This window comes from Micropterus dolomieu, linkage group LG20 (genome assembly GCF_021292245.1).
Source record: "Micropterus dolomieu isolate WLL.071019.BEF.003 ecotype Adirondacks linkage group LG20, ASM2129224v1, whole genome shotgun sequence".
Taxonomy (NCBI): domain Eukaryota; kingdom Metazoa; phylum Chordata; class Actinopteri; order Centrarchiformes; family Centrarchidae; genus Micropterus; species Micropterus dolomieu.
The window spans coordinates 11601264-11627417 of NC_060169.1; the positions used below are offsets into that span (position 1 = coordinate 11601264).

General features: G+C 38.4%; 2 protein-coding genes and 1 long non-coding RNA gene across 5 annotated transcripts in view; 1 reads left to right on the forward strand and 2 right to left on the reverse strand.

Annotated features, from left to right (window-relative positions):
- Positions 1-76: 76 nt before the first annotated feature.
- LOC123958454 lies at positions 77-1892 on the reverse strand. Its single transcript, XR_006822070.1, has 5 exons — positions 1771-1892; positions 1581-1679; positions 771-931; positions 557-641; positions 77-167 (listed from the first exon to the last, which is right to left on the reverse strand). It is a non-coding gene; the product is annotated as an uncharacterized LOC123958454 (long non-coding RNA).
- Positions 1893-6466: 4574 nt separating this feature from the next.
- LOC123958504 (coiled-coil domain-containing protein 81-like) lies at positions 6467-22367 on the reverse strand. 2 transcript variants are annotated; one of them, XM_046031880.1, is made up of 17 exons: positions 22311-22367; positions 17711-17999; positions 17496-17557; positions 17263-17416; positions 15986-16170; positions 15803-15877; positions 15531-15702; positions 13754-13868; positions 12768-12852; positions 12113-12259; positions 10950-11048; positions 10152-10321; positions 9980-10058; positions 8825-8935; positions 7963-8072; positions 7697-7822; positions 6467-7398 (listed from the first exon to the last, which is right to left on the reverse strand). In XM_046031880.1, exons 2-17 carry the CDS (start codon positions 17784-17786, stop codon positions 7260-7262), a joined length of 1905 nt encoding a protein of 634 aa, XP_045887836.1. In that variant the 5' UTR covers positions 17787-17999; positions 22311-22367; the 3' UTR covers positions 6467-7259. The 2 variants fall into 2 exon arrangements, with proteins under 2 accessions (XP_045887836.1, XP_045887838.1); XM_046031882.1 differs by lacking the exons at positions 17496-17557; positions 17711-17999; positions 22311-22367 and adding an exon at positions 16878-16966 and having other exon boundaries at positions 15986-16644; positions 17263-17390.
- The window catches only part of LOC123958505 (interleukin-18 receptor 1-like), a 28511-nt gene continuing 21554 nt past the window's right edge, over positions 19198-26154 (forward strand). Inside the window, exon 1 of one of the 2 annotated variants that reach the window (XM_046031883.1) lies at positions 19198-19270. In XM_046031883.1, the coding sequence (XP_045887839.1) occupies positions 19213-19270 (58 nt within the window). In that variant the 5' untranslated portion in view covers positions 19198-19212. The remainder of the gene's footprint in view (positions 19271-26154) is intronic. The other variant, XM_046031884.1, reaches the window with a different exon arrangement.

Here is a 26154-nt window from a genome sequence, read left to right on the forward strand (position 1 = left end):
GTGTTTGAGGTAGGTTCTGGAGATTGTCCATTACAATACCTCCTTCAAGAAAGGTGTCAGAAGACACTGGGTCAGGATGGAGATGATTTGGAGAGAGGTGCATCTTCAATGATGACTGTCAGCAACTCAACAGATACTTTTGTCCAGGCCTCATCACTGTCAAAATCCTTTATACAACCAAAGTAAAATCCCATTTCAACAGGGAAATGTTGATTATTAATTGTCACCAAGTCATCCACTGCTCTCCTGCACTTTTATTAAGTTTCCCCTTACAGCACCTTGCAGTTTAATCAACATTAGTAGGCCTTAAACACGTTTTTACCCGCTTTCAGACATCCAGTAAAAACCAATAATGAAATTAAGCAGTAATGTCTTCTTCATGTAAAATTTATTTGGCTGTTACTGCAGTTACAGCTGGTAGGATCACACACTGGCATAAACTAAACTGTCACGGTTAGCATGCAGCCTATCTTTGTACTGAACTCACAGGGATGTCTTCAGTATTAATCTTTTTATCCAGCTCTCAGTAAAATACCATCAAATACAAATAACTTACCAAGGAGGTGTTGCAGAAGTTACTGGCCTCATCACTGAGCAGATTAGGGAGGCCTTGGAGAACAAGGTACGCACTGCTGCTACATCTGATTTCTCAGAGCAAATAAAGTTCAGAATTATGCAACATTAAAAGTGAAAAACAGTTGCTGATTCGAGAAGTGATATTAAGATCAAATACACAGCAAGAACTGTAACAAAGTCTGTAGTAAACTGACCTTTTAATCAATTTGTTACACAGTCTCCTTTGAATCAATTTGCTACACAATCTCAGCCAGTTTCTCTCCAGCACTTCCTTTCCTGGACTTGAAGATTGTGACAAAGTGTTGTGTGTTGCAGTGCACTTAAAAAGTCACTATCCAGGTTTGTCATGGCTATCCTGTGAAAAGGCACAAAATAAATAGAGTAAGTAGAAATTTTGGAAAAGTTCTGAACTCATCCTAACTCTGTTTATACTACACCTTTTATTCAAACATGCACCTAAAGGTGTATAATGTTAAAACAACTCAAAGACACAAGAAACATGACAAAGAGACACAGCTACTATGCACTGATCTATGTTTCATTTTCAAGGTGTCTGGCACTCTGCAACAGACAGCAGACTTGCTAATACTAATGTTCACACTAATTTCAGTGACAGTTGCAAGGTAGAGCAAGAGCAAGCTAAGTGGTGGTGTGGCACTGCAGTCCCTTCTTTGTTGTAGAAGTGTAAAAATTCTAATTAACGTTAAAGTTAGCTTACTGTTGTGTTACTTTCCAACCTTCAACATGTGTTCTCCAAGTTTAAAACAGAAACCAGCAGTAAAGTTAAATAACTTATGGTCTCCTAATTGTCTGACAAACGTGGCTACAAACTTTGTGCAGGCTAACTTAGCTTACAACTAGCCTTGTTTTCCGTTTCCTCTGCCCAATTTAAGCAGCAAATTTCATTTGTAACTAGGAATTTCTGTGTTGTTAATTTCCAACCTGCGGCCAAAATGCATCCACTGTGCCAACTCAACAAAAGACAGAAAAATACTGTAGCTTACATTTGAGAGTTTTCGCTTTCCTTCTGGAGCAGTTGGTTTTCAGGTGGATGGTGGTGGAAAGCCGCCAAAACATGCTTGAACTTGTGCTATGCCTGTTAACTAAGTTAATGTTTAACAAATGTTAGCAAATGTTGCAGCAGCAGACAAAAGCACAAATTCACACACAAATATTACTTGCTTGATAACTTACCTTATTGTTCCACAAGCAACAAAAACATCCAGTTACCAGCAAATGAGTTGGCACAGTCCGATCGGCACCATGTGGTCCTAAGCAGGAGACTGTCCGTTGGTGGTTACTATTGCGCATGCTCACACCCAGCCTTGATTGCTGTTAGGAAGCGTTCCTAAATAGTCGCTCTAAACTAGTTAAGATAACTTAAACAAAGTTATCTTCACTCAAAACAATAAGTAAATAGCTTTTTTCAGCATGCAATTAACCATTACTTTATAAAACCTAGTAAGAAGCACATATTATTGACAACCAATTACAGCTCATTTATGCAAGTTATGACAGCTATTAGAATTTACAGTGTAGCTTCACATATGCGCAAGTGCGTGCACAAAAGGACACAGCAGAAATTTTTTTTCTGCTCTTTTAGTTCAAAGGAGTTTAAAATGCAAATTTCATCTGCACCTTTTAGCAAATAAAAATGTAAAAATGGTAAGTGTGAATTTCAGCTCACTGACTGAGCAGTGTAAGTGCTGTGAAGCAACTCTCAGCTTGAAAAATACTTTCAAATGAAACATTGTACTGTGTGGTACAATTTAACTTCACTGTACCACAAACCACAACACGTGCATGCACTTTGGCACATCCATGCTGACTTCCCTGTGTTGCTGCCAATATGGGCTCGCTGCAGCAGCTGTGTCTTCATGCTTATAACTGAAGACATATGTGTTTTAGGTGGACAGGAACTTCAGATGATACACTGGGGACGGGCAAACACTAGGGTTAGATAAAAGTAAGATCGGGGAAATACTTGTGGTGGAGGAAAGGAAGTCATCTAAGGAAATTAATCAAAGTCAAAGAGTAAAACAAGACAAGGGGAAGAAGGCGGAGCAGAAAGAAAGGAAAGGTTTGATGATTTTATGGCTGGTCAGAGAAAAAGCTAAATGTGCATAAAAAAGGAAGAGATGGGAGATTAGAAGGTGAGGGAGGGGAAATGAGGAAGTCAAGGATGAAGTTTTGTTCAAGTTCAAATCACAACTACGGCTTTCCCCTGGCAACACTACAAATAATTTATCTGCTGTATCTGCGTGTATGTGTGTGCTAAGGTCATTCGTGTGTGAACCATTGGGATAGGCCTACCTTATTATCGGAAGAGGAACAGGAAAGGCGGAGGGTTCAAGAGGACAGTAGAAGTATATTTTTGTCAGGAAATGAATTTTTTTAAGTGAGCCAATCGCCAAGAGTGTGTGACAAGAGATGCCCTCTGGTTGCGTGTTTGTGTGTGTGTGTGTGTGTGTGTGTGTACTCCTGTTCATATGTAAGACACGCTGTAAAGGGGTTGAGGGAGCAGGCGTAGTTTCTTCTGGGCTCAGCCTGCATTGGTATTGTCACAGAACACAGCTTTTGTTCCTCGGAGATGCTGAAAATGACTCCAATCAATAGCAGATCTTGATTTTTAAGATAAATACACATTTGTTCCCTAATCATCATCAAATCTTTCTGATTTCTAATTTGGATTTTTTGTAAGTGAGAATGATTTGATTGCAACCCTTGACTCTTTTTTATGGAAAAAATTAATAACCGCCTTTCTGTCTTTTAGTACAACTTAACGCTGATCTTGATTGACAGGTAGCAAATTGTCAGTCACAAGGTAGCCATACCCTGAAGCATACCCTTTTTTATTGTTTATTTTCCTCTAAATGGGACAATCATTTACAAATGAACATCATGCTGGATTGAAGAAGACTTGAAACTAGCCATTGAGACCATGAACTCATTAGAAAAGTGTTTACTAAGGTAATAAATCAAGTGAGAAGTAGGGTCATTTTGCTATTGACTACAATGCAATCTGACTTCTTTTTGCAACCAGTGGAGTCACCCCCCCTGCTGGCCATTAGAAAGAATTCAGTTTTTAGGCACTTCCACATTGGCTTCACTTTTCAAACCCTGAGATTGCCGCTTGACTAAAACAGTAAAATTGTGGCCCATAAAACCAAAACAATGAGCTGTAAGATGTTAAAATGTAGAGCTGAGAGAACAGAGTAGACAGAGTACACAGTACACAGAGTAATTCCCTGTGGATTTGTCACCATGAGCAGCGTCTTTCACATTATGCTTAGTCATTTGATCCATTGTAAATATAAAATATTGACTTTGACCAACTTTTCTTCCTTTTGCATGACACAGTGTTCATAGTGATAGCATCTGAATTACATGAAAATACAATTACCTTTTTGTTCTATTGCTCGTTTAATTTGTATTCACACTCCACACATAATGGGTTTTCTTACTGTGGACATACACACCAGTATCGTTCTCCATTAGTTTCTCTCAGAGTGTAAACAACTGATCATGTGCTGGTTGTCATTCAATGACACAGCCCATCCGCTCTCACGATGTGTTTGGCTTATGGGGATTGTACTCTGGTCATTGTGAGATGGCGTGTGGGCAGGGTGGGAACATCTGGATCTGAAATGCAGCTCGGTCACTAACTGTCAAAAGGCCAACCATAAGCTGTCTGCCAGTAAAACTAGGATGGATATCACAGTAGATCTACTAGCCTGGGAATCTGGAAACACACAGAAACGCACATAAGAAAGGCTGAGGAAACAGAAAGAGACAGAGGGAAATAGAAGGTGTTTACTTTGTTTCACAAGTTTCTTTCATTTCACCCATTTCACAGATTTTCTCCAGGGGAAATAAGTTCACATTTTAGAACACTTTTGCTTAGCCTCACATAATCCCATTGGTCATCATGTGCATGACAAACAGCATAATATATGTTGTCATTGGTCTCCTGCTGCCTGCTTCTCACAGGGGAGCAGATACCCCATGAGGCAGTGCTGTCCACCCTTCAAAAACCCCCACAATCCAGTGACTCATCTTAGACGACATCACCTCAGTGAGCCCAATTAAAAAACGATGAGTCCATACACAGCTAATGTTGTAGTTCATCAAACCTTCATTCCAAGTTCTAAATCCTCAGTATTTAATTCAACATTCAAGTCCAAGAAACCACACAGAGAAGTAATCCCTGTTAGAAATAGGATTAGTAAAATAGCATTAAGAGCTTTTGTTGCATTTCAACAAATAGTTGTGGGCTTGTTCATAATTTATGGGGAGACTTGAACTTGAAAATGAAACACACTTACCCTGAAGCACAAGCCCTAACAAACATGTTCACAATGATATGTTCACTCCCTCGGTTTTTCTTAGGGTCCACTTTAGTTTTCAGAGTACAACGCAGCCAGCAAGGGCTTATTAAATCACTAATATAACACACCACAACACTTAGCAGGAGATGGGTGGGTCACATACAAACGCTTGAGGCAGAAAAACACAGAGACTAGTGGTTGTCTGGTGTCAGTTGTTGAGGAATGTCTCACTCCCTGAATTTGGTTAAAACCTGCAGTTTGGCACAGATATGACTGTATCTCTGACATTTGTATGTATTTCCCCATTTATATATATCAGGTAATATTTACAAGCTTGTGAAAAATATGGTCACCTGCACTCCCAAAGACGAGTACTGTTTTCAAAGTACTCCTGGGATCTGGAGTAAGTCTGCAAAAGTAATATGTTGTACAACAACTAGTTTAACGGAAGATCTGGGTCTGTTTACAAAAAAGGGTGGATCCTCTTCTGGATCATGTCTCTCTCACTCACACACACACACCACACACACACACACACACACACACACACACACACACACACACACACACACACACATCTCTTTGTCCATGCGCATAATTTATCTGTCAGTTAGTAAATTATCATTCAGACTGTGTGGGTTAGTTAGATGTACATCTGTTTCAGTAGAAATACTTTCAAAATGCCCCGATGAGCTCTTTATGGGAGTTCTGGCTTCACAGAGAACTGGGACCACAGCCAAACAAATATTGTCATGATCCTGCAACACATTTATCATCTATAGAAACTCCCCATTGCAAGAACCCATCCTCCCGTATCAAAGCCACATACCTTCTTTCATCCTTATCTTGTTTTATTTTCGCTTTGCTCCGAATAGTTTTCCACCTATAATGACTTATGAAGATTTGTGTTTTTGTGTTTTACTACTTCAGCTCTCACAAACCTGGGGCAATGTTGGACCCCCCTTGCTTTTCACCTCTGTGTAAGTAATGCCCTTCTCTGTATGTATTGTAGCATAGAAAACTTCTGTCATTGCTTGTCAGGGTAAGATATGGGGCAGCTACTCTTTAAAGTATGTAAGCTCCTAGGACAAGACAGACAGCAGGCTCTTTACTCCTGCTGCCACTGTGCTGTACTTACGAAAACCATAAATTTTAAAAGTACAAGTTTTTCAAAATCAGATTTTTTTTATGTTAATAGTCATGTTTTGTTTTTTGCCTAAGCAATAAAAATGTACCAGTCAACAAACTTAATCTGATAACATTGCCTAGCCTGCCTTATAGTCTACTGTATGTAGACTGCAGAGGATTCTTATTTATTCTGAACTGAGCATGTATATTTACAAAGTACTTAAGTGCATTAACTTCTACTTGCATGCTATTGCATCTACTGTAGCTACTTATTGTTCACCCATCTAGTCTTTAATGATACACAGTCTCTCATTAATACACTGGGCCTGTCTGGGTCCAAACTAAATCAGAGCCACGTAATAGAGATTTGTTTGTCTGTTTATTTATTTGCACAATACAAAAAAAAGAATGTGAAAAGTCAGAGAAACATACTAATACGTTATAACACAAAGAAATAATCATACAGTAAGAGTAGGCGTGCAGATAAAGGCAAAAAAGGCGCTCCCATAAATGTTTTAAAGGAAAATTACTTGGACTTGCTGCTTGAACAAATTTATCTTGGACACGTTTTTGCTGGAGTCACTTCAAGTCAGATTTATTCATATAAACCAAAACTGTAAAAAATGTGTCTCACTCTGTGCAGCATAAGTGTAAGTCGAGGTGTTACTAAATAACATACAGGGCATTTGCAATTAATTGTTGAGTGGTTAGGGTGCAGCCCTTTCTCCTGAGCTCTTTGTAATTTCTTAAGTGTTTGGTAAGTTGCTCACTGTCTCACTACATTGCTGCTAGGTGATTGTTTTGGTGTTTGGTGTGGTTGCTGGGGTATTAATATGAGGCTGCCTAGATGTTTAAGGTGATTGATAGGGTGTTCCAGGAGGTTTCTGTGGTGCTTCAAGATGGTTAACAGGGTGTTTCTGCAGGTTGTTATGCTGTTACTAGGTGGTTGCTAGGGCGGTAGAGAGGTTTCTGAATGGAATAAAAACCAGCACATTAACACTATACCTTTTTTCATACACAAACTAGAGGTGTTCAGTACAAGTATGAAAAAAAGTACAACCAAAATGAATTTCAAAGACTAATTTAGGAAAGAAGAAGAATAAATCTAAGAGGATAGCACATGCTGCACACCATAACATCTAAGTATTACAAGAGTTACAAGAGTTGTGGTCTCGTTTAGGCTGTGGGATAGTGATGTTTGAGTGCTGCTGTAGGCGACACTGTTCATCAGATCATGAACTGGGAGCCAGAGAGGTAATGAGAGTCTTTCCAGATGTTGGTCTCTCCACAGTTGGTGGTCCTCCTCTTACACTGGTAGCAGCGCTTGTACTGTGCAAGCTTATCTACCAGGAGCTGACCAGCAGACCTGACCGCAGGGAGACAGAGTGAAGCATGGAAGGATAAATGAATGAACAGGAAATAATTTCTTGAAAGAAAGATAACTAACAAAATGGGCCCATAGTGTCTTAGATATCGATCTTATAGTTATGTCCAGGTCCAAAACTAAAATTAGGAACATTAACTATTGATCTAGTTGCCCCAAGAATGCAACATAATTAATGCTAATTAGAGTAAGTGAGTGTGTGAATGGTTAACCAACTTATGAACATATGAATAGATGTAAAAGCAGGGGTGAATGCTGAGGTGATCCTACATCCACATACCTCAGGAAGCGCCTCTCTTCTTCCTCTTGTTGGTGTTTGAGATTCGCACTGCGACTCCACTCATTCTCTAGTGACTTACTAATCTCCTGCTTCTTCTCAAAGCGATTAATGTGGCCCAATATTAACCTGGACAGGAAACATTACCAGAGAAAAACAAAGAACCATATTTTCCACAGACAAAAATATGTTTTGAATGAAGGATGCTACTTATTATCACTACATCTTAATTGTTTATCATTTTAGTAATTTCCTCTTCCGTTACTCACTCAATTTTGTTGTGTTTAAGCATTTCTCTCTCTTTCTCCACCTGTTCTCGGCGGTTGTGCAGTTGTTCCTTCTTCCTCTGAGTGGCAGCACTGAAATTTATCTGGAAGAGCTGCCAGTATACAGATTCAGCTTCAATATGTAGTAAACCAATTTAAAAACCAGACTTGCAGTAACAGGCCTGCGGTTATTTGTGGGGTTATATGTATGTGAATACCAAAAAAAAGGTAGATTTACTAGTACTGTATCTCACTACAGTTTTGAGGTGCTTGTATTTTACTTGAGTATTTACATTTTATGCTGCTTTTTACTTCATCTTCACAACATTTCAGAAGGAAATATTGTACTTTTTACTACCCTACATTTATGTAACAGCTGAAGGTACTAGTTACATTGCAGTTTATGTACAAAATGTAGGATCAACAAATAAAATCAGATGCATTTTTCAAGTTAAAGCTACCCTACTGTTTTGTAAAGAAGTTAGAGTCATCTACACATCAACCAGCGACAACATGAATATGCTATTTACATGTTAATGCATCAATGATAATAATCCTATATAATAATATGACTCTTTGGTGTTTCTGCATAATTGAATAATTTCACTTTTGATAAGTTTAGTGCAGTTTGCTGATAATATTTCATGTTTAATGCATGACTTTACATGTTGAGTATTTTTATACTGTGGTTTTACTACTTTTACTTTAGTAAATGATCTGAGTACCTCTTCTACCACTGCAAAAAGCAAAAGCAATGCAGTATAGTTTGTATAATTAACAACTATGGCCATTGTTATTTGTGCCATCTGCATGAGGCAGCAACTGAAAATCAAGGGGTATGGCAGCAATAAGAAACAGAGGAGACCTTCTGTGCCCTCTCTCGGCTCTCTGCATTGTTGGTTGCTGTCTCCATGCGGTTATACCCAGAGTTGTCAGACTGGCACTCTGGAGGGTCTGTGCACTTCTTATCTCCCACCTAAAGGACAGAACAGACTCATTTCAGTTGTTAGTATGGAGCAGGCCATGGTACTGGCCAATACACTTTGAAACAAAGCCAAATGAAAATTTTGTTTTTTGTGTGTTGATATTCCAAAAACCAAGTTCCCCCTCAAATAATCATGCAACTTTTATTTTGTAGATGCGTACACAACACATGTGCGTGTACACAACATGTGCAAAAACATCATTTTGGTCCACCAAAAAGCTGGCAAATCTGCTGCACTTAAATGAGCACAACACCAATTTTAGCATTGCACTATCGTGCCCTTGTCTGGCAGGATGAGTGGTAGCTTTACTCTGCTGCCTTCCTTTGAGCTACAACCTTCCTCAACCTCAACAACACAGTAGCAAATTTAGATATCCATAACCATCCATAATTGAAGCTGAGATTCTTCAGAAATCAGCAGCATCAGAGCAGAATAGAACCAGAGCTTTTATGTTCATCAGAGTAAAACATTCAAACATTATCATGACAACCAATTACTATGTATTCTCCACAACTGGCTACAAATGTTAGTAAAACATGTTGAAATTGAAGGACGTTTATGACCTGTATGAATATCATCATCCGTGACCTTGTACACAACAACAAGTGGTTGACAAAGAGTGAATGAGTGAATATCATCATTGTTTGGGTCTTCTTGAAGGGAAAGTCAGTGGTTCCGGAGAAAGATTCTTGATTTTTCATATTCGCTGAATTTCATAATGTTGATAATTATCATGTTAAGAATTCCATATCCAAAAAAAGTTAGTCACGTCTGCATCATCATATCCATCAAAACTGGATTACTTTAAACTGGATTACTTTTTTGTATTCTTTGAGAAATACATACAAATCTGACAATAATCACTCTTAGACTAAACATGTGAAGTAATTATACTCACTCCCTTCCCCATATTGTCACTAGTGATCATTGCTTGTACTTTGTGTTTGTGCTACCATACAAAGACTACAAAAAATATTTTCCAACAGCATCCTTTGCAAAGGTCTGAAAGTCAACTTTGTGAAGTGTTTTCTTGCCTGAGTGTCCAGAGCCTTCTTATAATGCTTAGTTCTATCATGTTTCTGCTGGAGCTGCCGAGCTTTTTGCAAAGCTATCCTAAAACAAATACACACACACCAGATGACACACTGGTTATCACAACTCATGATCATTTGAAATGCCTGAGCAGCACATCTTTTACAGACTCACTCCTGAGCCAGCTGGACCTGGTCTAGATGCTCCATGAGAAGACGGTTCTGCTGGTCTCGGGCCTCGTGTTGCCGCCGGCTCTCTATCTGGCTTTGAAGCTCGTTCATGTAACGATGCTGCTGAATCCTCCTGACAGGAGTAACTGGCCGAGCCGGGAAGATGAATGAAGTCTAAACACAAGCAGTCCAAACAAGATATTGAATTTTAAAAAGCCATTGCTGTAAAAGATGCAGTGAGTGACAAGAGTAGAAACCAGTATGCTATCAGGCAATGTGTTTACGTTCTATAATTGCCTCTCTGCACAATGGAAAGAACAATTCACAGCATAAATTTACCTCATTTATATGACAGCCATATCATAGCTGTATTAAGATGCTGCTCAAACAAAACCAAACGTACTGTTTCTGCTTCCCATTAAAAACTTAACTGGGGAATCTCAGGGTGACTTTTTAGTGTGAAGCAGTCACAGAAAACACAGTGTATTTGTCATCAAGGTAAGTGCAAAGTTGCTAACCATGATGATCAAAAATGTGTCTAAACAAGTCATCATTCAGTCAGGTCATTATCTGTTCACCACCAACGCTGGAAAGACTTTTATTTTGCCCTGTTGTTGTGTGGGAAACTAGCTGTGCCATATGCAGCATAAAATCAGATTGCGGGAAAAAAACAGTTAAGGACTTCTTTATTAAAACAATGCAGGACTGTAAACAGTACTGTATTGCACTGTAAACAGATAGAACAGGACTACCAGGACTGAAATCTTTAGGACTGCAACTTAAATGTCCAGGTTCTACTCACAGGGAAGAGAGGACAGTATGTCTTCTCTTTCTTCTCTGACAGTTGCAGGTTGAATGTAGCAACTAGCTTTGCATGCTCACGTTGCTCATTCAGCTTTGCCTGTCAGATGAACACACAAAAACACACACCTTTTATCATCACATTGACTGAAAAAGAAAAGACATTGAGAGCATGACACATCATATTCAGTAGGGTAAAAAAAAAACTTTTCTGTTTGCAGTTTCTTTGACCAATTAATCGATTCTTAAGGATATTGTGATATGTTATATGTCAAGGCTGTTTTATTGAACCATGATTTATTGTTGGCAACAACAACACGCAAGGCACTTTAAGTCGTTTCATATTGAATTTTACTATTCCACATGTCCTGCCCTTCTTTCCCAGTACTGCAAACAGGATGTAGTTCTATTCTCAGCTCTCTGGCCCCAACCAGTCTAGAACCACCCTCCTAACTCCTCAATTGTTGAGACGTTTTTTTTCTTTTTTTTTTGCAGCTTTTACTTTCTCTTGACATCCCCAGAGCACTCTCAAATACAGTAACTTGTAGCAGACAGTATGAAATAGGTATTTAAAAAGTGGCCAAAATTAAATTTAAAAAAAGGGTTTGTCTACTGTATGTATATTGATTCAAGCATTTCAAAATTTGGAAGATAATTATTTTACTGTATTAAAATCCTTGCCCACTTGACCCACATAATCATAGGTTTTAGCCACAATCTTGTCAACTGCTCTTTAGTTCAGACATTCATGTTCCGATCAATTGCAACAACTTCAGTGATGCCCTTACTTTTCATGTAGCACCGTCATCAGGTCAAAATTTAGCCAATGCTTTGGTTTATGACCAAATATTTGCAAAACCTAAGCTGTACTTTGTGTTTATTTTAATTACCAAATTATAGCATGCTAAAATGCTACTATGATGGTGACCACAGTTACCATTGTACCTGCTAAACATCAGCATGTTAGCATTGTCATTATGAGCATGTTACCATGCCGACAAAAGCATTTAGCTCAAAGACGCCATACTTAGACACTGAGAGGCATGGCTGTAGACTCCTGCAGTCCAGCAGTTAAGTATGCTCAAATGATGAAAATGAGCTTCACTTTTTGCCTGAACACACTTATTGTCATAAAAAACACTCAAACACACCAAGTGCACACACCTGTTCTTCGTCCATGTACTGCTTGTCTCTTTGTTGTTCTTTAAGCAGTAGGAGTTTCTCCTGAGCTTTCTCTTCTGCCTGCTGCTGCTCCCTCAGGTAGACTGGAACGTTTCTTTGTTCTCGCTGCATACAAAGGTAGCACAGCTCCTGTGATGACAAGCCACCAGAAACTGACAATTATACACTGTAATTAATTAGTAATGTAAATATATAATTATTTTCTCACAGGCTTTCATATATAAATAATTAGTTTTGTGTGGTTTATATATTCTGAATTTAGGGACATCCCTACAGCTCCCTGGACAGAGACACGTGCTTTCCTAAAAGTAATTAAGGTTGACATCTAGCATTACATTGTCAAGCTCTACTTACTTTGAATGTAATTCCATTCTCAATCCCACCATTTTCTAAACTACTTATTCTGTTTATGGTCTCGGAGGGCTAGAGCCCGTCAGAGCACTCACTGGGTGAAGGGCAGGTTACTCCCAAGGCAATTTTATACACATAGAATAATAGCATTAAAACCTAATTCCCTATAAATAACATCAAATGTCTTACTTCCTAGTCACTCCACCAAGAAAGGGAATCTACCTTGAACAACCACTTTACAGTTAAACACAGTACACAGATACATTAAAATTACCTACACACTCACCTGTCCAGCACGGGAGTGGCCAGAGCAGCTAGCATTCACATGAGGTTCCTCCAGTTTGGGAGGTGGTGAGATACAGGTGGTTGGCCTGGAAGTGGAAACAGATTCTTACTATATACTGTACATCAAAGAGAATAACATCTAAGCAGTGTGATTTCCTCGTGCATTAGAAATTTAAATGAAATTCATAATGGGACATTATATTGATGTGTGACATGCCTGCATGCACATATTATTTTATATGTACATTTGTCGGATACTTCCTAAATCTAAAGATGTACTGAAGGAAATTTTAATTTAAACTGAATAAATAAACCTATTATAGGCTACAGTGTTTGATGCAAATTTAAGGAATCACAACTTTTGTATTAAAAAAGAAAAAACAACTTCTTCACAGTAGCTTAATCACAAAGTAAATACAGCTGTTGTATTTGTATGAAGATTAGGCCTTTTTGCACCATGTGCATGTGTTTGAGATGTGAAGGGGGCTCTGTTTCTGAGGATTTTATAATAGAATAAGTGGTCCTAATTTGGAGTACTGTCATCAGTAGTGACACTGAAAATCAGCTAACACTTGCTTGTGCACAAAGGGTCTTAGTGGAGTTGCAACAATATTAAAGACAGCAGGGAAATCATTGGAAACTATAGGGAGGATCTTCCCTCCTGTGATCGCAAGATTTACAAATTTGTTTCAAAAGGGAATTCTTTAACAAAACAATTTACCCAGATTACAAGTCTCTGTGACTGTGTTTGGGGGGGGGTGGGCATTTGTGTGGATGCTGACAGTGCAGGGACATAATGCCCCACAGGTTGTGCATCATTGATGGAGCTGGAAGCTGCCTCTGGGCAGTAACAATGTAAGACCACCACTGAGCTCTCAGCTCTCACTGACTCATCTACCTGCAAACAACAGCTCTGTACACTGCAATCTGAACCTCTCCATAGTGTGTGTGTACTTGTCTGTCTGTGTATTTCTGTGTGTGTAGTACTTGTCTGTGGCCTCCATAGGGGGTTTTGGATTGAGTTCTTCAGACAGGCTGTCAGCTTTCATCTTGGCAGGCTGCAGTGTCTGATGGGATTTAGATTCTCTCTGTTGGGGAACCTCTGTAGAGACACAGAACACACTGAGTAGGTTCACCGTTCCCCCTATTAATTCTGTTTTTAATAGAGATGGGTTTCAATAACCAGTTCCAAGTTGGTAAAATGCCTAGACTCATTAAGCTCTAACAAATCGCTTCTCCAGTCTTTTGTTAGCTGTTTATTAAAGCTGTCCAATCTTAAACATTGCCTGTCGTACACCAAATAGAAAGTAAAAGCTTGAGTCATTTTGTGTCAACCTGCTGGTCCAACAAGTTCATTTTCAAGGGCAACAATGCAGCTTAAAGAAATAGTTTGACATAAAATTATGCTTATTTGCTTACCTGCCAAAAGGTGGATGAGAATATTGAAACCATTCTCTTGTCTGCACGATAAATATGAAGCTGCGACAAGGAAATAGTTAACTTGACGTAAAAGACTGAAAACGGGAAAACTGCTAACCTCACAGTCTTCACTGTTCCCACCACAGCCTGACCCTAACCATAAAACGCCAATTTTGTATATTGTATATTTCTACGTACATGCAGCAACCATGCAGTCCAAAACAAATTTCCTTTCGAGGACAATAAAGTATACTACTACTACTACTACTACTACTACTACTACTACTACTACTACTACTACTAATTTTCTTTTCCAGTGTCATTTCACACTATTTAGTCTCTATTGACTTAAATTGTGCAGATATGGCATGACATTTTATGTGTAAATGCGTTGATAAAGAGCCAGAAAGTCGTTATAGGGATGAGGTTAGGGTCGATGGCTGGGTCAAACAAACACAGGACTTTCACCCAGGAGACTACTTTTCGTGTCCCATGTGAAACCAAAAATCATCGTGGACTTATTTTAACTGAAGTACGCTAAGTACGTTAATTAACTTACGTAATGTATTTAACTTACGTATTTAACTTACATAATGTAACTTAACATAAAGGACTTATTTTAACCCAAACCATAAACTTTTCCTACACCCAGCCAAGTAGTTTTGTTGCCTTTAAACCTGCCAAACTTGTTATCATCATGACATAGGTCACCTGACTTGACCTTTCTTGCACGTCCAAAACACATAAAATGTGCCATCTGTAACACCATGAAATAACACGCAAAAAGCTTAAAATGTGTGACACTGAATGTTTGGCGTGCTATTTATATGCTGTCACGATGCCCACCAATAAATAGTAACAAATATACAAATAGATACAAACAAATTTTTACGCTTAGTTTTTTGTACAGATTTAAATAACGAGATATGATGTGTTAATTAGTGAGTTCAGAACTACCATAAGGTGATTTTAGTTATCTTTGGAAAGAGCCTGCAATATTTTGCTTTCAGTCTATACTATGCTGTTTGCTTGTAGCATCATATTTTAACAGAGAGATATAAAAGCTGGCTAATATTTTGGCAAGAAATCAAATAGGCCTTATTTCCCACAATGTTGATGATAACTACTCTTCCAAACAGTTTAATACACATTGCCTATATGGTAAATGAGAATTAACATAATTTCTGCCACATCATGTTCATTTCAGCTTCTACAGCTACTGCCTCTCCAGCTCAGCGTCATTGAGGCTGCAAATCAGCAAGATTTGGAAGGATTTGGACTTGATTCAATACTTAATTTAGACTCATTAAAATGCTATCAAGCCTGACGCTAAAAGCTCTTTCACCTCCTGCATTCCTCAGGTCTGGAGCTGGTGACAAGCACCATAGATCTTTGTCACCAGCTTTGTTGTCTGGCTGAGGAGAGCAGACAGTTGGCAGGGTTATGGGGTTCGCAGTCGGTGGCCTCTGAAGCCTCGACAGGCCACCAGACAGTAAAGAGACACTGCTCCCAGGTCTCTAGAAAAAGCAAATGTACCAATGATCTGTACAAATGCATATACTCTATATTCAATATATACTGTAACATGCAAACAAACACGCACTTCTTTATACTCACTTTGTTAAAGGCTAACAGCAGCCTGCCAGTTCCATCCATGGCATTAATAAAATCTCGGTTGAACTTCATCCGCACCTTTGAACAAAATCAAATGAGATTATATATAACGAACCAGTCAGTGGTCATAATCCAGCTACAATGTGAATCACAGCATAACAAATACAGCATGAGTGGGAAAACCACCTTGTTGTTCTTAAAGGACAAAACTCCAATTCCCTGTAAGGTGAGGAATACATTTTGTTCAGAGGCCAGAGCTCTGAAGAGGAGCAGAAGAGTTTCTCTAATGCAGCCCTCCACCACGTCTCGACTGAAAGGAGTCTCTTGTGACACAGCTGCAAAGTTCAGTTGCACCACTGGTAGGTGTGTTGCTGCAAGGGACACACACATAAATCCTGTTTGCTTATCTGTTACCATGTATGATCCCCACTATAAGATTCAAATCAAAATCTTGTGTATATCTATTTTAATGAGTGCAGCTATGATTGTGCAGCATATCTTCTTTCCACCCTGTTTATACTTAAAGCCTTAAACTCATTAAGTATTTCTCTATACCATAAAAAACATCTTAAGTTATTGTTAAGAGTTTAACACTGAAAAAACTCATTTCAAAACACTGTGTAATTGTGTTTTTATCAGATTTGACTGACAGCAACCAAACCACCAACTGTCATCAGATTCTCCTTCCTCTCCCTTGCAGGTGAAGAGCTGAGGCTGACTGCAGTAACTCGAGCACCTTTGTATTTATAACTCCTAGTTCTCATTCTTCAGGGGGCTGCTGCTGTGCTGAGGTTACAGACCTCCCTGCTAACTGACTCCCCTCTGTTTCTCTCCACAGGCTCCTCCTGTGTGTGAAAAATGCTGCTTTAGTTGTGTTTATTTTGTTTTTTTTGCACATTACAACACCCTAACACACACCTATCCATGCATCCATCCATGCATCCATCATCCTGCCCTGACTTTACTGAAACCATAGATGTTCATACACCATACTTTAACGCCTTTAATTTGGCACAGTTGTGAATTTGGCTTATTTTTGGGTTAAATAAACCTTAAATAAATTTTGTTAAATGTTTACCATGGTGTGTCTCCCTTTTGTTGTGGCAACTTGAGCCAGGTCATAACACTCCTTTGCGTCTCTTCTGAACTGGTCCTGTCTAAGGCAGTCTGGCACGTAACACCCCATAAAGAAGCAATTTGGGTTTTCACACTTCGGACTGCATGGTATCATTCTCCAAGAAAGCCAGTAAACATATTTCCCAAAATGTCAAACTTATCCTACTGCTACTATAAATAGGATTACAGCAACAACAATTATTCACTTGGTAACTTTCTAGAACACATAATGATATCACATAAAGAATTTCTAATATTGTGTTTGCTTGATATTATAGGCCTACTGTATCACAACATAAATTCATTTTGCTTTTCTTTTAATGGCTCTTCTTTAAATGTGTCCTCACCTGCAGCCAGTGGTCTGACCTGCTTTAAACCCAGAGACTTGACTAGTTTCCCAGCCAGGAGGAAAATGGGTCTTTGGATCATTGTGAACTTGTTTCCAATGTCTAACTTCTGCTGAGAGAAGGTGAAGGTCCCCAGTCCTGCCAGATGGACCCCCTGTGTATGGATGGATGTATTGATGGATAGATAGAAACTAGACAGACAGATAGATATACAGACAAATAGAAAGGCTAACCTTCTGTAAGGTCATCTGACGTTCAATGTAGGTGGATACATCAGCCCAGACACTGTTAATATCTGAAAAACACAAACACACCGTGAATGTGACGTCGTGAATGACACACATGCACACTTTATTTGCAGTGTATGCGATATGAAATACTAGCAGCTGAATTAAGAGTTTATCACACTGGTACTAGTGGAAAAAAAAGACACAAGTTTTTGTCGAACCGTTTTCTGAGAGCTTGGCGAGAGTAGGTAAAGTCCGTGTGTCCGCTTCTGACACCAGCCTCAGTATGTCAGTCATCTCCCTCAAACTGTCACAAAAATTCTCACAGGATGAAGCTATGGACACCGTTTATCTCTTCTCCCTGCGTCGCTGCAGCTGCTAGAGATCAAGACGAGCACGGGAGAGCCGCGGTTGCCCTTAGCAATGCACCCACGCAGGGCACGCACCGATCCGGGTTTCCAGAGCGCAGTGCGTCTCAATGCCTCTTGGTATCATGCGGATGACACGAAACTACAACAAAACAGGTTTTATGAGTTCAAGTTTCATCTTGTAGTTATAGTGGGGGAATGTTACAAAGTAGGGTCTAGGTTTACTGAAGTAGCCTACTGTAGCCTACGCCTACAAAACATAACACTCACACAAAACATATGAACTTGTGAAATGTAGCCTAATGTTTCCTTATAGGCCTAAATAAAGCTATCCAACAGTTAATAGTAACATGACAGAAAAATTCATTCTCAACTATTTTAATAATCGTCATACTAATTTTTCAAAAACCTTTTATGATTCAACCAACCCTAAAATAATCAGGCGAGGAACCTTTAAAAAAAAATCATTAGTTGCGGTCCTATACAAAACAGTTAAAAATGAGGTCCACCGTGGTGGTGTAAGTAGCCTACTTTAATGGAAAAGAACCGAATACTTCTTCCACCACATTCAGAAAGCATCAATAATCAGCCATATTATGAATGTAGCCTAATATCTTCCCACCAGAATTGAGCAGTGTGAAAAGGGCTTCAGTATTTAAACCTCAATGTTGGGGAATTAAATTGACCACACATTAAATTGACCATACATTATTTAATAGTTCAGTGAAATTAATAAAAAAAAAAATTAGGCCTATATAGAGTTAACAAATGCCTGACTTCCTGGCTGCCTACCATCATGTGGTTTCATTTACATTGCCCCAAATCACATAGGCTACCACACATGTGACTCAAAGGGCTTCACAATCTGTAGCAACAAGCGATATTTGGAATATGATGTTGATCAACTTCCAGCAGCCAACAGCTTTCTCTACGGTAGAGAAAAAGTTGTTGTCATGATATTCGTTATAGGCTACTACGTGCTAGATATGGATTATTTCATGTCTATGGTTGCCAAATGAACAAAAGGCAACAGAAATCTTGCTACATATATAGGTATGTACATTTTATATGTTAATTTCTGGTAGATCATTGAGGTCTTTTACGGTATGCTAAGTGCCTTTTTTCAAGTGCAGTAAACACGTAGCTCACGTAACTAATATAAACAGGAAATGTTTATCTGGGCTATTTAAAGTGATTTGTAAGGGAATTTTCAGGGTGTGCGTAAGCTAGGCTCCATCTCCTCTATGAGTTTCATTTTCCGACTGGTTTACTTAACCTTTGTGCGGATTACATGAATCGCGTCATTTACGATAAGACGCTGTTGCTCTCCGGGATCGTTGTGTCATTAGAGGCTAATGATGAAGGTGAAGATACTTATTGCCCTTCTGCTTCTCCACCTCACATTTTTGACAGGTAAGAAAATGACCACTTCATTACAGTAGGCTATGTCATAAATGGCAGTTAGATTGGTTTAATAATGTTTGGTTAAAATCTGTTAGTTGTAGGCGAACCCAGCCTGTGTTAAATGTAAATGTTACATGTCTAATGATTACACTATTGATGAATTTTCCGCTGAGGAAGGTTCTTTATTACAGTGCTGAATTATAGTCATTTTATGCTTCTTTAACTGGCTGCTACATTTCAGTAGAAAATAATGTGGCCTACAGTAGTAGTTGCCTTTTAGATCATGATTTTACATAAAAAGATAATGTATAATAATCATATATAACACATTGTTAAAGATAATACTTGGGGAATGAGGATGGGGGGGGGGGGCTTTTTTAGTCCTTATTCCTTATCTCAGATGGTTAATGAATTACCCAGACAGCTAAAATTATCAGAAATTGATAAATTGATTTATGCAGAACTTTGTTTTTCTTCTTTCTAATTATTAATCATCTCAGGACCTAGGGGAGGGGACCTGAACTGAACAGTAGGTTTGAAACCGCTGGACTAAACTTTACATGAAGTAGTACAACTACTGAATTTATAATAAAGTATTTTAACATTATTGTAGCCTATTGGTACTTTTACCAAGTCTTGAGAAGCACTGAATTGAGTTCCCTCAAAAACAAAATTAGACGGTATTAAAGGGTTGTGTTATGTTCATTTAAAGTTCTGTATTTCTATACAGATGCTTTAAGCAAACCTGACAAAGCGTCCGTATTTGATGCACAAGGTACCCTCTAGTGTCCATTTGAAACACCTTTTTAATATCTGGTTTACATGCAGTACTAGATGGTTAGGTTTTTTGGGTTGAAATAAGTACATTATGTGTGAGCGGATGGGTTACATTGGAGTTTCTCGAAAGTTTCTTGTCTCATATGGACTGTTACGTTCCTCCGGATGGTAAATCCAGGGGGAGGAGGAGCAACAATATTTGAAATAAAACCGGGGCAAAAGAGGACAGGAAGTCAGGGTTAGGTGCAAACTAAAAAGTGTATTTATTGCAATATTGACAAAGGAAAACCAACACAAAAACTACTCTCTCAAAAGTAGACAGCGAGCCAACAAGGTAAGGCAACAATAAACACAGGTTACGTAACTGAGGGAGCAAGGTTCAACACTAAATGAACAGCTGAAAAGTCCTCTCTCCACTGAGGAGGTTAAAACCAGACACTGTTCTGGATTCACAGAAGATCTAAACTGGTGTTCAACCTACTGGTTGAATAAGCTGCCCCTGTCCACTGGGCTGACGGGCTGGCAGTCGTTGCTCACGGGTGTTGGTCTGCAGTGTGGTCACAACCGGTAGGAAGGGAAACAGACTTCTTATCCTCCAGGCACTGAGTGGTGATCAGATGCCACTCACTCATGCAGCTGAGGTATGGGGGGATAGGGCCACTACCTGAGAGAGAGAAGGAACACACCCCAACCCAAACACATGACCCTTAGGGTTGTAACACGGATGCTGAAGGGTACCCTGCCCATCAAATACCAACGCTTTGTCAGGCTTTCTCAATGTGTCAGTATTTGTATGATTCACAGTAAAAAAAATATTATCTTATACTGATCCTTTACGCAGCCATTCAGTTCATCCTCTCTGAAACAAGCTGTTTTAGATTCTCTCTTTAAGGCTCCCCTTGCTAAAAGCCCACTTTCTTCTGATTGACCAACTTCCAGGAAGCCTGCTGAGGGGCTTGTGAGCTGTAGAAACCATCTTTAATTACGTAAAAGATCAGAGTACTTCTTTCACTACTGAAAATGGGTTCTAATAATATTAAGGTAATAATAAACGCCTAAAGATGACTGACAATAATGTCAATGTTAAATGACAGACTCAAGGCTCTATAATGAAAGCCATTAAAACAGCAAGAGATCTTGAGATTGCCATTGGCTGAATCAGCTGAATTCTACACTGTTCTTGTGACACTTGTGCTCCAGCCACAAAGCGGTTAAGAGTTAGTCAACAAACTCCTATAATCTGACAAAACCAAGAAAACATAACGTCAAATTAAAAACCCGTTACCAATTGTATTATAGTATAGCTGCTGTAATTAATTGCATATTCAAACTCATACACACAATATCAACAATTCCATTATGAAATATCTACATGGCTCTGAGACTTGCATGAACAAAATATTTGTCAGTGCTTTACTTCCTAAAAAGTTGACCAAATTACTTTTAGATGACAATCACAAGACCAATAGACACCAAAAAATGGGGATGTGGTCAGAGTTATCATGGTGCATCACCAAAGCTCATGGTGTAGTTTACTTATGTGCTACTCTTGTTATGGAAAGGCTGAGGTGTGGACCCAAATGCAGACCATGGCGATGAGGATGCAGTTCAAAAATATTTATATATACAAAAACTATACTGAACATATTTCCAAAGAACACAAGGCAAGAGTCCAAGCAAAGGTAAATCCAAAATGAAAAGATAATCCAAAGTAAGTCAGGGAATGATCCCCAGGTCAAAAAGAAGTGCTCTTAAAGGCACTGAAAATGTACTAGAAATTTACATAGTATGCTTATAGTACATTCATACTCCTAACATGCTTAATACAAGTATATTAAAGATATATTCTCCTGAGCTTTAACATACTTCTCAAAAGTATACTTTGAATAAATTGGTAATAAATATATACTTAATTAAACTTTTAATAAATATGCTTAAATAAAAGCATATTGTTCACAACATTTTAGTCTATTTATTAAAAATATATTTATTTAACACTTAGTAAATACTATTTAGGTGTACTTTGTGGAAGTACATTGTTAAACAATTACACATTTAGTGGGTTAAAAATATATTTATGCCAAAAATGCTTCATTGTGTAGGCTACTGCAAAATATTGTAATTATTTATGTTATTGCCACATGTTTCTGCCTGATTTCCACACAGTGTGAAAGTCTGCTTCACAAAGTTAACGTGTTTAGTGTCGTTGAGAGGGAAGATAGTTTAGGCCAGAAATCATTTTGTTTCTTAGGTTTCCTTTGTTTTACTTTACCGGCTCGGACATGGCGAAGATGGACACCTCAGACATAACAAGAAAAAAACACAGAAGAGAAGAATATCCGGTCAGCTCCCTGCAGAAGTTAAATGTGAAAAGAGCTGAAGAGGTGTGACTGGCAAGTAACATTACAAGCAGGAGAGGACAGACGCAGAGACTGCCAGCAAAAATCGTCTTTCTTGGTAAGTTTATTTTTGTTAGCAAGACAACACAATTGTGTAAGTTAACTAAAGTTGAGCTCACTCTGGGTTTGAAATATTTTCCTTGGTGGATAGCTCTGGTGTGCATTAGCTAATGCTAGCACGTGGATTAATATATTTAATAGCTAACGTTAGTTAGCATTTTAATAGCTTCATAATCGAGACAGCAACATACAATCTCAGTAACTTAACCCTGTTGCTGGAATTTGATGCATGAGATTTTAACAAGGCAGACCTGTGCATGTGTGTGTATGAGCCTTCAGTTCTGCTTTTGCACTGTTAAAATGACCAGTGAGGTCTTTAATCAGAGCAATACATGCAACTAATATGTTGCTGTCTGTGTGCTAAAGAATAGGTTCACATTTTTATAGTCTACCTTAATACTCATGTTCATGTTTACAGTAAGTTATTGGTCACTGTAATCATTATTCCTGCCCATATAGTTGGTAAAGACATCACCGTAGTTGTCATCTTTGTATAATTCATTCTAATGTTTAGCTGAAGCTACTATGAATCATCAGCTAAGCATCTGCGTTAGACTATTGAAAAATGGATATCTTCTAAAGGTACACTGTTTTTGAGAGATTTCTCTTCACTGCAACCATGGAGGGGTAATCATTACAGTGACCAATAACTCAGTTATAACAGCAATGTCAAAGTGTACATGCGTATGTGAGAATAATGTTTTTGTGTACTGCAATGCCTGACCATACGATATAATAGCATGTGATGTTATGTAAAATACTGCTCAACTTTATGTACATTTGGTCATAGATCCTGTATTCAACTTTTAAAAGTTGAACCTACCCTTTGCCAACTTTAACCAACTTAATGCTAAACCCATAAGTAAATAAAGAATAATAATAAATATTTGCTATAAGAATAGAATTACAGTGTTTATAATGCTACGCGGGCAGCGCGGTGGTGCAGTGGTTGGTGTCTCTAAAATTGTCCTTAGGTGTGAATGCGAGTGTGAGTGGTTGTTTGTCTATGTGTAGCCCTGCAATGGACTGGCGACCTGTCCAGGGTGTACCCCACCTTTCGGATTGGCTCCAGCCCCCCCGCAACCCTGTACGCAGGATAAGCGGTTGACGATGGATGGATGGATAATGATCCACAAATGAAGAACTAAACTAGGTGGAAGTAACTGAATATTTATTATATCTCATTTGCAACTGCATTTCTTTTCTTTTAGTGCTTCCTGGGATCGTTGCCTCACTCAGATGGCTAAGAGGCCACGAAAACCTCAAAGAGCCAGCTGGACCCTCACAAGCTCGATGTGATCATAGGTAGCCTATGTCTGCCTGCACACGATCGCTGTTTTTGCTTTCAATACAAAATACAAAAACAGGGTCAGACTAAATAAACAAACAAAAAATAATTATATTTAAAATATTGTTATACATTAAGTAATTGGCTTCTTTTGTACTTCACAAATTGACTGCTCTGTTAATGTGAAATGACATGTAGACAGCACAGTTGTTAAGCAAGTCTGAATGTTTGTGTTATTTATTGTACCTGTTAAATAGAATTTTATCATATACAGTATAGCTCCTTTGCTGAATGTACAGTAGTGTTTATGTAATGTTTTTGATCATCACGGAGTACCTTCACTACAGTTGAGTAAGCACTTGGACTGCCATACCAACGAGCCTGGCTCTTGCTGTCAAAGTTGTACGTTTGGTACCCTGTAGACCTGTGTTCAGATTTGGGTAGGGTGACTGCTCTCGCCTTTGGCCGCATATGGTGGGAGTGGGATGGCTTGCCGTGAGGTCATCTGAGCCGTGCCCAGTGTCCGAACTGTATGAGGGATCCCCATGGTAACATTAATGATGGGATGTGTATAATGTACTTTTCAGTAACACTGGTCATATGTCATCATTTTACTGATTTTATTTTATTTAAAGGTGTTTTGGTCAAGATGTGATACATGCTGCTGTACCTTTTAATGTACAGGAATTTATTTTTGTAATGTCCACAAAATTAAAGTTTTTTAGTTGTCTGTATGTGTGTGTGTTGTAAAATACATTTTTGTAACCAATTTTTATTATTATTCTAAAAGGGCATTTTGCACGGTGTTTTTGACAACAACAACAACTTTTGGACAAACTACCCTCTCCCCCCAGCGTAAATAGGATCTGACGTTACCGCTGCACTCACTGCTATAATATGTGTATCAAATAAACAACAGTTGTATTAAGATTCAGGATTGATGTTGAGGAAAAGTGTGTTTTGCAATAACGAAACTGAAAGCATTCATTCATTTTCTGTTTGTGCTTGTGTTGAATATTTCTTTAAGAACATGAGTTTCAGGTCAGTTCATTTATTATTATCCCAAGTGGGAAACTTGATCTGCAGCCAGGGCACAAGATAAAACATACATACAAGGATCAGAATAAACAACACAATTATGCAAAAGATACACACACGAAAATAAAATAAAATGTACCAGTTCATACAGTACACTATAAGTAAGCCTACCATAAAAATATAAAACAATCTCTAAATAAGATGTTACCTGAGACGATTTAGCAGGGTTATTGCACAGGGAACAAAGGAGTTTTTGCTCCTATTGCACTTGAATCAGGGAACTCTAAATCTACGACCTGAGGGAAGAATTTCAAACTCAGAATGTAGAGGATGGTTTTTGCAGTCTAGTATAGACCTGGACTTACGGAGAACCTGCTGTTCAAAGATAGCAGGGGAGTCTGTGAGATACCTATAACCTTACCAGCCACCTGCACAATATTGTTTAGGTGGTTTTTGTCCCTATAATTCAGGTTCCCATACTATGCAATCATAGAAAAAGTAAGGCCAGATTCAATAAAAGACAACAAAATACAAATGTTGCTGACCCTTCTTTCAAATTGCATCAGAATTAGCATCAAATTTCAGGTCACTATCAATGATTGTTCCTAGATATTTATACTGTTCTACAAATTCAATACCGGTTCCTTTAATGAATGACTGAGACGATTTGGAGACTCTCCGCATATTAAGATATTTATGAAAAATAAATATTATATTCCTTTATGAAAAGATATATTTGAACCTGTTTATCTTCGCCTATATGAAAAATATTACATTCACAAATACAACATTTCAATATAAATCATACATTATGTTGAAGCATTATATAGTCTGAAGAATTTCAAACAGTAAAAAAAACGACTAACTATTTTTCTTTAATGCCTTTGTTGCTTGATACGTGATCGCCCTGTGATCCCGTTGTGTCATATTCTGTTTTTTAATGTAGGCTATTTTGTTTTGGCTGAAGAATTTCATATAAGATGAATACGATTCAATAAAAACAACAGTTGTATTGTCTATCAGACAAGACCATTCTTTTCCAGGGTGGCTGTGGCTCAGAAGGTAGAGCGGGTTGCCCGATAATCGGAAGATCAATCCCCGGCTCCTCCAGGCTGCATGTCGAAGTGTCCTTGGGCAAGATACTGAACCCTGAATTCCCCCTGGTTCATACGAATGAATGTGTGTCGACGTTAGATTCTGTTTGAGCACTTAGGCTCAGTGAATGAATGGTGAATGCAGATGCAGTGTAAAAGCGATCTTAGTGGTCAAAAAGACTAGAAAGGCGCTATACAAATACAGAGCATTTACATTTACCATTTTTTATTAAACAC